This window comes from Diadema antillarum, unplaced genomic scaffold (assembly GCF_040938485.1).
Source record: "Diadema antillarum isolate AM-2024a unplaced genomic scaffold, OU_Dant_1.0 scf00000097, whole genome shotgun sequence".
Taxonomy (NCBI): domain Eukaryota; kingdom Metazoa; phylum Echinodermata; class Echinoidea; order Diadematoida; family Diadematidae; genus Diadema; species Diadema antillarum.
Window position 1 is genome coordinate 1,393,385 of NW_027270986.1, and position 14,885 is coordinate 1,408,269.

At 38.1% G+C, this 14,885-nt stretch overlaps 1 protein-coding gene across 1 annotated transcript; it reads right to left on the reverse strand.

The window, feature by feature from the left end:
• Positions 1-6,348: 6,348 nt before the first annotated feature.
• On the reverse strand, positions 6,349-14,484 carry LOC139718590 (CD5 antigen-like). Its single transcript, XM_071630056.1, has 5 exons — positions 14,368-14,484; positions 12,731-13,054; positions 11,263-11,607; positions 10,353-10,676; positions 6,349-7,145 (listed from the first exon to the last, which is right to left on the reverse strand). The coding sequence occupies exons 1-5, from the start codon at positions 14,420-14,422 to the stop codon at positions 6,745-6,747; spliced, it is 1,449 nt and encodes a 482-aa protein (XP_071486157.1). The 5' UTR covers positions 14,423-14,484; the 3' UTR covers positions 6,349-6,744.
• Positions 14,485-14,885: the final 401 nt, after the last annotated feature.

The following is a 14,885-nucleotide window of genomic DNA, read 5'->3' on the forward strand; positions in this document are numbered from 1 at the left end:
TGATATTCCTATATATGCACTGGACTTGTACTGTCACTACCTGGTAATTTGTGTTACCATATTTATCTCCTAAGGCGACCAGGGATGACATCTCATTAGCGCTTTGTGTCCAATGGAAAAGGCGATCTAGAATTACGTCATGTACATTCATTTACACACGACTTTAGCAGCTGCTTGAGAAGAGTACATGGATATCTGGAATACGGACAGAACTAGTGGCTGAAGCATTTGGCAATATATGATATAATACTATAATAACTGGCGGCATTCATGGAAGTAACGAGTCTACAACTGGCTATTGTGGTATCATGAAATATGGACACGGAGAGAGCCCACAAGCTACAAAGTATGGGGTCCAAAATGTAAATATGGATGGGGACAACATACGAATATACATGTAATATGAGATGTGACCATCCCGTAAGTTACGTATCCACTGTTAGGGAATAAAGTGAAACTTGAAGAAAGATTAGACAGAAACGGAAAATGTAAAATATGATTGAAATTATCCGATTAAATGAAGCTTTTAAATAGATTAGAAATTATACAGCCAAATCATAGAACAATAATGGAAAAGGAGGATTCGACGTGTACAAGTGCGGTATTCATAAATCACATGGAACCGCAGAACTACTGTAGATTATGTTGATTGAATGTGAACGTTAGAAGGAGAGGTTATGTGCCTATAATTATATCTAAAAAATGAAATTTAAATTGGTACCTGAAAGTCTACCCAGCTGATGAGAAATCGAATACTAACTTATTTGCTTAGTTAGCTTGCATGATTTTCTCTCTAAATTGAGTGAAATAGAATCTAAAATGGATGATATAAATGGTGAAAGCAGAGCATTGACGATAGCCTCTACTTGAATGCTTTCCCTCGATCTATAATGTGTAAGCATTATTACACTGAATTGAACTGGATGTAGCGACGTAATATTGTTTTTATAGTACCAATGCTATCATAAACGGATTTGTTACATCCTATCCGTCGCAATACTAGCTCAAGAAATATGAAAGCATTACGGCATAGCGCCATTACAAGCTCGTATACCAGCATGGAACGCCGCGCCCTCCACGTACACACCTTATTATGATTGTACAACGTATCGTTACCATTATTCATGTGCACATTTGGCTTCGACAGATTTTGTTCATCCATCAGCTAGTTCATCCAATACAGCCACACGATAGCTTGTTTAAAATTCATATTTTTTTCTTCAAGTGTGTCGATCTATTTGTAGTTATCCTTCATCTATTGTCGCCGTATTTCTGTCTTTCATTTGTATGCTTTCTTGTACATAAGATTACAAATATCAAAATATTGTTATTAATTTGTCAAATTGTAATACTTGCAATTGGGTAACCTTATTATATAATATGATGCAAAATGGATAGACTTTAATTAAATTGAATATGACGATAATAGCTGTTTTTGTATACATCCTGATGTTCTCGACGGATTCGATAGTCTTAGTCGTTATTACAATATCAACCGATATGAAAGCACTACGCTCACGACGCCATCACTCACAGAATATAACAGCGTGCACGGACATTCCTGCCCTCCGTGTAGAAACCTCGTACTTACCGTAATACGCAAGAGCTGTTTTTAGTAAAACGAGAAATGTGACAAATTTCCACATGATTTCGGTGTAAAAGTACTCCCCTTGAATGCTGTCAGCGTAAAATAATGCTCTGCTGGAATACTGCCTCTCCTATGTCACTGATGCTAAGAGGATGCTAAGATGTAATGGACCCATTTCACAAAGGATTATATGCTGACGAATCAATCAAATAATTCTACCTTTATATTATGTACACTATTTCCCTGCGCAAATTGGACTTTGAACTCTGAGGAAACAAAAGTAGAGCCAGTTCTCATTTCATTGGCGAGCTAGATATTTGCTAATTTTGACATGACGAATGACAAATTTTACATATTTGTCCGAAATGTGTAGGAGAATGTTGAATAAAGGTCAATAAAAGAATTTCGGACATCAGCAGCCTAATTCAAGAAAGCTGTGTGTTCTTTGATACAACTGAGAATGTTTAAAAATTACTGACTCTCAAGAGCAAGCATTCTCTGTAATGTTACGACAGTGCCAAATGAACTCGGTAAAGGCGACATAAAATCTGTAGTTTTGTGGTCGGCAATGGTAGTCTAGTCGCGACGTCACCAGAAACGAACGAACAAACACACACCCAAACATTGACGAATATAAAGGTCCGATACCGTTTATTCTGATTACAGCATGCTTTTCTCATTGTACTCATTTCACCAGTGATTTCCCAGTTTCAAAGATGACGATCATCAGTGATCGATATCATGCATATCGGCCCCGTGTATTACGTGTGCAAATCGTCGCAGTGACGAGTTCAAATGTATTTTTTTTTAACACTATAAATACACCTTCTCCCTGACAAATCTACACGTGACACAGGATCATGCAGCCCCTCAGACCAATCCTTTTAACCAAGACTGTTACGACCAAAATTCTACCGAGAATGATCGCACAAAAGAACATTTCAACTAATGTTCAGGCGGTTTACTAACAGCGGTATTTTGGGTACAGACAATGATCAATAAAATCAATTATATATCAGTACAATGATAATGTGATGATATGCATTAAATGTGAAATCTCAAGGTCCATGTTAGTCCCTGGAAATGTTCAAAGATGATGCTCGACGCACAAATGAATGATCTTTGATGCACCGATGAAACCTGCGATATAATAGATTATCAAAATGCACCGTTTATACACAGTAATCCAAGGTATAAAACCAAGGTATAAATCCACAGGGATACAAGAGACCAGACGTTATGACGACCGCGTTCAGTCGATGCGTCATTAATCTAGCAAATATTAAACATCCAGCTACAAATCCAGCCCAACACAGCTATTACGAAGCAATATCCATTAAAGGGATGGTACAGTATTGGTAGAGATGAGAATTGGGCTTTTAACTTTTTGCGAGATACCAAGAAAACACTTATGATATAGTACAGAGCATACCATTTTAAGAGGAATTCAAAATTTATTTGATGAAAATCGGGTTTAGAATGACTACAACATCCAAAAACAAAGTAAAACAAAGCGATCGCAATGAAGTGTGGGTCCCACACTTTATTTGAATCGCTCTTTTTTGGATATCTCAGCCATTTCAAAACCAATTTTCATCAAATAAACTTTGAATTCCTTATAGAATTACATGCTCTTTCATATTTCATAAGAGGTTTATCATTATCTCACCAAAAAAAGTTAGAAACCTGAAATTAGGTCTCAACCAAAACTGTACGATCCCTTTAACATGAGAATGGAGTCAGTCACCAATGTAGGCGAATCAATTCTCAGCAGACAGTATGTCTCCCAGGCAATATCTCAACAACATAGCAGGTCAGCTGGTAACACTGGACTGACTATACTAATTCGCCTCAGAGCCAGAAATGACGTAACTCTCAGAACAGAGATGTTGGGTACTCTGCCTATCCCACTCAGAATTTCTATATTCCATACATGTCCATTCCTCCCTTCTTGAATGTTCTGCTACATACTTGTACATACTTGTGACTTCAAGAGCTTTCCAGAAATTCCAGCTGACTCACAGTCTAAAATAACGATAAATCACATTGGGCTTATACAACTGTACAAGGACAGTGTATGGATTGCATTACGTCATCCCTAAAAATAACTACCGATCATTTTGGGCTACAAGTACAGTGCATGTAATGCATAACTCAGCCAAATATGTAGGCACTTCCTAGAACACTCTAGATTGGGTGAACTACAATTATTTCCTTTCGCATGCATGTACTGTTATAGCTATGCCATATAGAAAGTTCTCCACTTATCTGGTTAACCTGTATACACACACACACATTTTCAAAGCAACCATGTATATTGTGCATCATACATGTATATCAACTAGAAGGCACAGTCATGACAAAAGAATGATTATACATGATGTATGGGGTGTAGCCCTATTATTTTCACTGAAAGCAAATTTATAATTATATTCTTGATATCCGTACTCACAAAGTTTCCAGATTTTTACAATAGTAATAGTTTACCACACTAAATGATTTCCTTTTTAAGATTCTCGTTCCGTTAATTGCACACGCATTGACATTTGTATATTTACCGTTTTAAAGGTGTATTTCCTGTACTGAAAGTAGCAAATCGAATCTATCTTACATATAATTCTACATACTTAAGAATTCAGCCAACTCAACTTACGCAATAATTTGACGTAGAAGTGATTTCTTGCAGTTGCTCATTGTGAATAATTATAGAATACCAAATGATCATCATAATGTGCAATTATGATAATGATGACTATTGTAATAATCACAACTAGGAAAGCACATTAGTGATTTCCGACTATATTTAAAAACCAAGTTCATTGATATTTGATAGCTTTGCTGTATATTTTACAAGAGAGAGAGAGAGAGAGAGAGAGAAAGAAAGAGAGAGAGAGAGAGAGAGAGAGAGAGAGAGCTACTCAAGCTCTGAAGGAGGCGGGTCCCAAAATATCTTTATTGCGCTTTATACATAACAATGTATCTTCGCGTATACAATAATATTATGCATTTACACACACTTCTAGAAAAAATACGGATACAAGCCATCCCCCCCCCCAAAAAAAAAAATCGTCTAATGGATTGCTGCCTACAAACGAGAGCAATGGTTTGTATCTACGAAATAATTACAAAGTATACGTTACTTGAAACTGCAAGGAAAGTCTTTATCACAAATACTTGATTTAAAGCTTCACTCAATTTGTATTAATTTCTGAAGAAAAATAACAGTATAAGACAGTTACTGTAAACTTCCATTAAATCGGTCAAATTATGTTAGAAATGAATTTCCACGCTTTCATATGTCAGTAATCCTGATGAGGATCAAATACACGTAGAAAAGGTAAGGAGCTGATGCCACCGCTTTCCAACTTTCTTTATTGTTTTTACATTATAGGTACTGTTTACCATTGGGGGCAGTGATTTGAAAAAAAAATGTTCAAGTTATAATAACCGTATGTATAGGCCAGTTGTATGACAAAACATCCTACTGTATCTTAAACAATTTCGCAACAAAGTTTGCCTAAAATATGAGGAGATATCACTATTTTTTCTCAATAAGCCATAACTATAGACGGTTTACTCTAGAAACAGTTTTACTGTATCTTTTGTTAAGATTGTGCACTGCAAAAAGTCCGGTGTTAAAAAGTGAACACCGAGCTGGTGTTAAATTTTCGGTGCTCATTTATGGTGTTAAATGAACACCTCCGGGTGTCGTTTCCAAATATAAAACTGTTTTTTGAAGAGTTTCTTTGTAACTGCACTACTTGTTGATTCTTAATCTAAACAAGACGATCAAGAATTTTACATTAAAATATTAGATTTTTGAAAAAATGTGAAAATAAATTTACACCACGGTAACACCAGCTGGTGTGGTCTCTTATTGAAGCTGGACGGGTGTTAAACCATTGATATTAACACCAACAAATATCAAATCAACACCATGTGGTGTCATTTTTTAATTAACAACAGTACAGTGTCAAATATCACCAGGTACAGTGTCAAATTAACACCACGAAGTGTCAGGTAAACACTTTTCAACACCATCACAGTGCATTTTCTACACCTGTGGGTGTGGTCCTCTATTAACACTTGATCAGTGCTAAGTTTAACACCCATGGTCTTAAATCTAACACCGATGTTTTTACAGTGTGTATATGTAGTAATACTTAACGTTGAATATCCTGACTGACATTTTTTACATTGTTTAGAACTATACTTTGCAGCACTAAACCGAATTTTTTTTTCATCTGCAAATGGCAAATAATGCCTATAAATACTTGATAAATAGTTATACTTGTCACTAATTCAGCACCTATACGAGCAACTCTTCTGTATTACAGACTCATCATTATTACATCGTTTCAAATGAAGAGTTTGTTCGCAAAAACCAATAAGTCCATTTTTGAAGATTTTGAAGTACGGTCTCGGTCATAAAGTACAAAATAGTACCTTTTAAATGATATATTGGTCATTACATGCATATAAAGGTACATTTTTGAAGTTATGGTCAAAAGAAGCAAAAATTTTCTTATCATCCTCTTTATTTTTCTTGACCTTTCATCGCAAATATCTCCATTTGGCAAATATGGACTTATCGGATTTTGCGAACAAACTCTTCAAATGTAGTCTGATGTGCGGGAAACACATTTTGAAAATTTTTCCTCTTTTTTTCCCTGTTTATTTCATGTTCACATATAAGTGCAAACTTGAGGTGGTGATGCCATCATCTCGCAAGTTTTTCTTGACCTGTAATTTTTTTTTTTTTTTATTGGCACGAAATTTAAGGGAGGTATAAAAGAATACTCAGGCACTTTCCATTAAATCAATTGTTTTTCAACGCCACTATACGGATGCTTGTATCAAAGCAAGCAACGACGGGTTCACGGTTTTAAAGTCCCTTGTGTAACGGAATTGATAGGCAATGAAGGAAAGATGTATTTGTTTTGTGGACATGTACTTGATCCTGGCAAGGCGGCTATACTGGTATTAGAAATGCTTGAGACCTGAGCGCAGTTCGTCCAAAGCAGGCCTACGTCATCATGTAGCAGGCCGAACGGGCAAACTGAAAAAAAAATGCAGAATGCCCGTGGACAGAAGACTACGCTTTTCAAGTTCCCTGTGTCTGCTGTGGGCTTTCAACCGTGGAATTTATCGGGGGTTCAATTGTCAATAGGGGCTTTTTTGCCGTCAGCCACAGGATCTACCGTAGAGTCGTAGTTCGGAGGTGGCTGCGTAAGACTCGCCCATGTTGGATAGCTTCCCGACTGTGGATAACCTGCTGCTTGCGGATAGCCGACCACTTGGGGATTACCTGCTGCCGGTTGCGGATGGTTTGGTATCTGAGGATTAGCCGGGTTCAAAGTCACTGAGGGCGCTGTTGTAGTGGCGCCGTTCGGATACACTGTGCCGCTGATAGTAAATGCTGCTACTCCTGCAGTAGGATGCCGTGGTCTTGTCATCTTTCCGATTAACACCGCGACACAAGAGACTACGAAAGAGAAGACTACCAGCGAGCTAAGCACGATTGCTACTATCACCCACGTTGAAAGTCCAGAGTATCCTACAAATGGGAAACAGCAAGCACCAAAGGTAGATTGATTTGGATTTATTTCCGTTAGAAATGGTCGGAATGTACATGCATATAATGTTAATGGTGAGGTCTGGACACAGTCTAAGAAAGAGCACACGCAAGGGTAACCTTATACTCTACAGTGCTGACCACACAATTGCTACGTGTTTGGGTTAACACGGAGAACAAAATATGTGCTTCTCTCACAGGACGGCAAGTAAGATATCTTTTCCCACAGCACATGGCTCTATATGGCAATAGATTTTATCTCTACTTCCTGTTATCTCATGGCGAAACTAAACCAGAGAGTTCTACTTTTGTTTATATTAGAAATAAAAGTACAATTTAACAAACAAACATGCAAAAACAAAAGCCAATCCGTGTAAAACTTTACGATGTCGCATAATTATTGTATGCGCTAGAAGGAATAAAAAACAAAACAAAAGATACAATAGACTCTAAGCTTGTGAACACTTAGGTTTTTCATACAGTTTTAACAGAAGAAAGCCAAGTTATAATTGTAATCTAATGCGATCGTGTAAAAAAGACGTTTTAGTATCAAGTACTTCGATTTTGTTATGTGGTAATTTTAGTGCAATGACAGGTCCCGCGGAGAGTTCCACGAAATACCTATTATATCGTAAGGTGTTGTACCTGTGAAATAACGTTCCACACCTAAAAATTGATTCAATCTAAATTAAAGTACAAAAATGGAAAAAAGAAAAGAAAAGATGTTTGAAACATGAAAGATTTAACAGCCTTCATGTCATATCAACGAAGACCTGGCAAGACCAATTCATTCCAGTCCTGGAATTTGCAGGGGAGGTGGAGTTCAGCTCAAACTCCACTATTTCTATCTCCAAACAATATGTCGTCCTCCTGAATTCAAAGAAAGAGTGTCCAGATCCAAATGTGTATTGTTTTGTAGAGAGATTCATCTTCATCAAGCACACCTGATTAGCAGTGGCGTATCTAGGGGGGGGGGGGGGGGGGCAAGGGGGGCACGTGCCCCGGGCGCCACTCTTTGGGGGCGCCGAAAACGAAAAAAAGAAAAAAAAAGAAAAAAAAACGAAGAAGAAAAAGAAAAAAAAAGGGAAAAAAGAAGACGAAGAAGACGAAGAAGAAGAAGAAGAAGAAGAAGAAAAAAAAGTCGCCCGGACCGGGAAGGAGGGAGAATGGGGGGGGGGGGGGGAAGAAAACCAAATCAAACAAGATGAAAACAAAAAATGACAATGTTTATTGTGTTCACACAGGAATTCCATGTTTTGTAAGCTGAAATTTCGGCTCGCTCGTTGCGCTCGCTCGCCAAAATTCATATAAAGAGAAAAAAAGAAGATAAGAACAAAACGTGATGATGACGCAGACAAAATGACAATAAGTGTTCACACATGCCATCGTTAGAAGGCAAAATGTTACACGGAGCAGCGGCTGCAATTTTATTTCTTTCGTTCTGAAGCGATCGCCCATTGGATCAAACGAGGGCGCCAAAGGTGTCGAACATACGGGGGGGGGGGGCGCAAAAAACCAAATCAAACAAGATAAGAACAAACGTATAATGATGAAGCGGAAATATACAAATTTCGGCTCACTCGCGCGTACTAATTTAGAGTATTTTTTTTTCAAGTCCTCAGTTTGTTGGTATAGATCGTTATCTATAAGGCCGTCACCATTAATTTTCTTGATTAGAATTGTAAGATTTAATAAGCAAAAAATGACAAGAATTCCATGTTTTGTAAGCTGAAATACAAAAAATTTCGGCTCGCTCGCTGCGCTCGCTCGCCAAAATTTATCAAACAAAAAAAGATAACAAAACGTGATGATGACGCGGAAATATACAAAAATTTTCGGCTACATTTAAATCATCCTCATCTATAAGGCCGTCACTATATCTTTATTAGAATTGTAACATTTAATAAGCAAAAAATGACAACAATTCCATGTTTTGTAAGCTGAAATACAGAAATTTTCGGCTCGCTCGCTAAAATTTCTCCAAAAAAAAAAAAGAGATAAGAGCAAAACGTGATGATGGCACGGAAATATACAAATGTCGGCTCACTCGTGCGTACTAATTTGGAGTATTTTTTCAAGTCCTCAGTTTGTTGGTATAAATCGTTATCTATAAGGCCGTCACTATATCTTGATTAGAATTGTAAGATTTAATAAGCAAAAAATGACAAGAATTCCATGTTTTGTAAGCTGAAATACAGAAATTTTCGGCTCGCTCGCTGCGCTCGCTTGCTAAAATTTCTCCAAAAAAAAAAAGAGAGATAAGAACAAAACGTGATGATGGCGCGGAAATAAACAAATGTCGGCTCACTCGTGCGTACTAATTTGGAGTATTTTTCAAGTCCTCAGTTTGTTGGTATAAATCGTTATCTATAAGGCCGTCACTATATCTTGATTAGAATTGTAAGATTTAAAACTAAAAAATGACAAGAATTCCATGTTTTGTAAGCTGAAATACAGAAATTTTCGGCTCGCTCGCTGCGCTCGCTCGCTGCGCTCGCTCGCTAAAATTTCTCCAAAAAAAGAGAGATAAGAACAAAACGTGATGATGGCGCGGAAATATACAAATGTCGGCTCACTCGTGCGTACTAATTTGGAGTATTTTTTCAAGTCCTCAGTTTGTTGGTATAAATCGTTATCTATAAGGCCGTCACCATTAATTTTCTTGATTAGAATTGTAAGATTTAATAAGCAAAAAAAGACAAGAATTCCATGTTTTGTAAGCTTAAATACCAAAATTTTCGACTCGCTCGCCAAAATTTATCACACACAAAAAAGATCAGAACAAAACGTGATGATGACGCGGAAATATACAAAAATTTTCGGCTCGCTCGCTGCGCTCGCTCGCCAAAATTTATCTAAATTTATTACATTTAAATCACCCTCAAAAGACCCCTTTTAAGTCCTTGAAAAGGCATATCATGTAGACTTTTTATGTCCCTACCGGGATGGGGTTGGGGTTGAACACTTTTTCAGAAATTAGGGGCGCAATTTTCGCGCTTGCCCCGGGCGCCGTTTTCCCTAGATACGCCACTGCTGATTAGTTCTTAACAGGCTTTTAGAAATTATTTCTCTCCTTTTTCTTTTGTTCAGAGTTATTTCAGTATACTCTATAGTCTATGGCTATAGTCTTCTTTTTACAGTTGCGAGTCGTATTAAAGACATGCCACCAGAGTCGTATCAAAGACATACCATAAGAGTCGTACTTGCAGCGAACCCCGACATCCTCGGTGTGGTCGCAGCCAGTGCTACCAAAATTGACGTACAGACAATCGGCCAACGTATATTCGTACCCGCCACACGACAAGCTGTTAATGTGAATATCGCCAGCACCTGCTCCGAAGTACTCAAACGCCACATCGACATCGTCGTAGCCCAGCTGCTCGCAGACGACTTCGGCCTCTGTTGACGACCAGCTGTCGTCGCAGATCGTGCCCCACGAGTTATCGTGAAAGATCTCGACCCGGCCAGCCTGTGGTAATGGCCCGTCCACTAAACGAACGTCGTTTTCTCGAGCTGCACAAGTTAATCGAAAGGAATTCAAAGCTATTTCTTTTGAAACGTGCAGTCATGTGAGTTATTGTGTTGCATACAGTGTCCTCTACCAGTTGTTCATGACATAACCACAGCTTAGATTTTCAAAGAACAATTCCATAACAGGTACAATCAGGGGTGTTAGCTAGTCGTCGTCACACGTGCTTATAGATGAAAATGATAATATCTTTATAATATGATCATAAAGTAATCATAATGAATAACAATTTCTTTATTATTTACTCACCATGAATATGCATAATTTGATTGAACTGAGGAAACTGTACCACTCTCATTGACTCTCCCGTCGCGGTCTGTTTCAGTCAAGGTGTGGAATCACATTTTAATTGTGTGTGTGTGTGTGTGTGTGTGTGTGTGTGTGTGTGTTTGTGTGTGTGTTTAGAATAAATCCTTCATGATTTGTGCCTGTAAAACAGGGCTTGATATGATGTATGTGGGTGTTTGCTCGTGTGTGTGTTTGTGACAGGAAAAAAGAATACAAAAGCAAAAACGATCAGTATTACAATGCACTCCATGGCATTGTATTCCGCACATATTTTGCACGTACCATAAGGACCACCGCTGCATTCGACTTTTGCCCCGCGAGCATTGGAACAGTTGCTGCCCCACCCACTGTGAGAGCAATCTTCGATCCTGGATTCGTATCCAGTGCAATCGATATCTGAAAGGTGGTTGGTTCTTTCGACCAGTAAATGTTCCTTTATCCTGGCTGAATATGATATCGTGAGGCCATCAGCATGACTAAAGCCCAGCTGACGACAGGCCACCGAGGCGTCTTTCGTGGCCCAGCTCGAATCGTCGCAAATTGTCCCCCACTCACCCCCATGGTAGATCTCAACTCGACCCTGCCTTGGTGTCGAACCACCTGCCAACCTAAGATCACCTTCTACATCTAGGGAAGGCAATCATGAGGAGGAGATAAAGAAATAGATGAAAAATTATATTCTAAATGTAAATATAATACTGTGTACATGCTGTGCTGAAGCGGCCACATTATCGAAATTATCAGCACGTTGTATGCAGGACCATTAGATGTATTACTAAAATGAACATGGTATCATCACCAGGGTCTAGATAGTCAACGACAGATGTGATTGCATAACTACAAACGTAATAATGCTCTATCGGTCATGTATTGTGATGGGTAGAAATTATTTTTTTAGATGGTTTAATATAACAGATAATGACTATTATTGTTGTAGAAACATGCAAAATTTTCTAATCCACAAGCCCCTTCAACTTCGTTTCGGAACTAATTGGCTGGAACATTCGGTGTGTTCTCTGCCCGCATGAGATTTATAATAGCATGCATGAATTTGTGATGTTTCCACGAGTTAATTGTGCAGTTTGCGTTCTCATTGTACACGCCGTTAATTAAATGGATGTACCTCCAGTACACCAATGCCTCTACCGTGTCTACTTGCCTTTACTTTGGAATACAATCTTATAGGTCTCTATATTATCTACGCGCATAATCAGGTAACTAACGCACTCTGTCGTAAGTATGCCGTACTGTCAAGTTGTAATTACTTTCTAATTGTACTTGTCATTGTCATTGAAATCTATGACATTTTGTTTATCATTTCGAAATCAGGATTTTATCACACCACACGGATGATTATCGTTTTGTGAGAGACATTCATTTATTGCGTTGCCTTTGATAGAGTGCTGAAATTAGAATTCTTTTCTGCTTAAGCGTTTATCCTGATAGACACATTTATCGTAAGTTTATAATTTACATTGGCTACTGTGGCATCAATTCATCAGTTAAAAACAGAATATTTTCTTCGTACAATGGAGGTATGATTTTTGCTTTGTGTGAGAATAATTTCTCAATTATTTGTGCACAAATTACTGATTCTAACACTACTTTTATCGATTGTTAATTGGTTGTTTCAAAAACATTTTTGTCAGTTTCCCTAACAGATGCCACCTTTCCTAAATATCGTTGCTCAATTTATAGTCTAGAAAAGAAGATGATTTTTCTCAAAAGAAGTGGAGTTTGTATTGCTCACCTATGCCATCACTACAAAGAACACCTGCATCCTCATAGTGTCCACAGAATGAGATGAGATCTTCTGAATAGGAGCACTCAAGAAGTTCGCTCTCTGATCCCAAACAGGAGATTGGTGTTATGATTGCCTGCGAAGAGTCTCCTCTCCCGAAGAAGGCGTGCGTTGTAGCTGTCAGGGCCTCTGGGAAACCGAGCTGCCGGCACACTACGTGCGCATCCTGCAGGTCCCAGCTATCGTCACAGACCGTAGCCCACTGGGAGTTATGGTAAACTTCGACTCGCCCCTCATGACTTACATGTCCACCCATAAGACGTACATTACCCTCTAAAAATGACAATATTTTGAAATGTAGCGCACAACGAGTCTATGCTTGAATATTATACGAATACATATGTACATAGTACAAAGTATATTAAGTTCCTGCGGTCACTTGAATAGGCTGCAGACTAAATGTTTCAATTTGAGACAGTGATGTGGTGGTGAAAAAAAATACTACCAGGCAAGTTTGTTTCAAGGATCATTGGTTATGTCATTGTTGGCCTTAATCAATCTTGGTATCTCCTTTAAAAAATGCTCCATTTTAGAAAATGCAGGATGCATTCATAAGGACAGATTTTCTTCATTATAAGGAAATATCTATGAACAATCGAAAACTGACGTCTTTGTTCACAACATCTTATTGAACTTCCAAGGATTCTATAATACAACGCCGTTTACGTTAGACAGGAAAAATAGCACACGATTGTTAGTGTATTTTTTTGATTCCATCTCTGTATTCTTCGGCCTAATGTCTTGCTTTGCACATTTTACAAACTCTTAATTATTCACACTCAGCCAATATCATAGGAGCATTTTTTTTTTCAATAGTGAACGTATGAACAGATGGGCCTCATTGTCACGATACCTTTTCACCAGCGCATAATTTGGATGCCTTTTCTCAATCTATGAGCATTATGACACTGAACTGAATTAAATGTAACGGCGTAATTGTCATGTGTTTTATAGAACCCATGCTGTCCTTAACAGACTCGTTTAGTCCTTTCCGTCGCTACTAGCTCAACAGACATGAAAACACTACTGCTGACTGCTCAGCGCCATAACGCACATAATATACAAGCATATTGGAACGCCTCGCCCTTCACGTAAACACCTTGTATGGTGAATTGTATTCCATTTTTCATGCGCACATTTTGCTCTGGCAGATGTTGTCCATTCATTAGCCTATTACGTTGTATTATATTTCCACAGTATATCTTTCTAAAGATATATTTTCCTCCGAGTGTGTCGACCTAAATGAAAGAATCCTTCATCCGTCATGGCCGTCCTTCTCTGTCGCTTGTTTGTATGCTTCCTTGTACATAAGTGCATATTGATAAATTTTGTCAAATTGTGATACCTGCAGCTAACGTAGGCTCATTGAATTTATAATGAGAAGAAAAATAATGTGATTAAATTGAATGTGACGATAATAGGTGTTTTTGTATACACCTGTCCTGTTTTGGAACGATTCGATAGACCTAGTCGTCACCTTCTTGATCAAATTATGTAAAAACATCACCCTCACGCTTACGCCATTATACTCACAAAATACAACAGCAAGGACATTACTGCCCTCTGCATAGCCACCACGTACTTACCGTAATAAGCAAGGACTGTTTTTAGCAAAACGAGAAATGTGACAAATTTTCGCATGATTTCGGTGTAAAAATGCTCTGCTTAAATTCTGTCCGCGTAAAGAAATGCTCTGTTAGAATGTAATGAATACTGTCTTTCCTCTTTTACTGATGCTTGGTTGTAATGAACCCGTGTCACCAAGGAGATATGCCCATGAAACCATCAAATATGCTTTTATATGTACATGATTTCCCTACGCAAATTGGACTTCGAACTCTGAGGAAACAAATGCATAAGAGCCAACGCTCATATCATTGGCGAGCTAAATATTTGCCAATGTTGACATGACGTATAGCAAACTTTCATATTTTGTTCGAATTGTGTGGCAGGAGAATGTTGTATAAAGGTCAATGAAAAGAATTTGGGGAATCATCAGCCTTATACGAGAAAGATCTTTTTGTTCTTTCGTACAACCGATAGTGTTTAAAAATTACCGATTCTCAAGAGCAAGCATTCGCTGTAATATTGTGTATATTTTCAA

Excerpts from the sequence above, each read along its gene's own strand:
- LOC139718590 (XM_071630056.1), bottom strand. The coding sequence starts at position 14,422 with ATGCGAAAATTTGTCACATTTCTCGTTTTGCTAAAAACAGTCCTTGCT. Across the intron at positions 10,677-11,262 it reads ATGCAGCGGTGGTCCTTATG|CTCGAGAAAACGACGTTCGT; the intron begins GTACGTGCAAAA and ends TAACTTGTGCAG. Across the intron at positions 7,146-10,352 it reads CTGCAAGTACGACTCTTATG|GATACTCTGGACTTTCAACG; the intron begins GTATGTCTTTGA and ends TCCCATTTGTAG.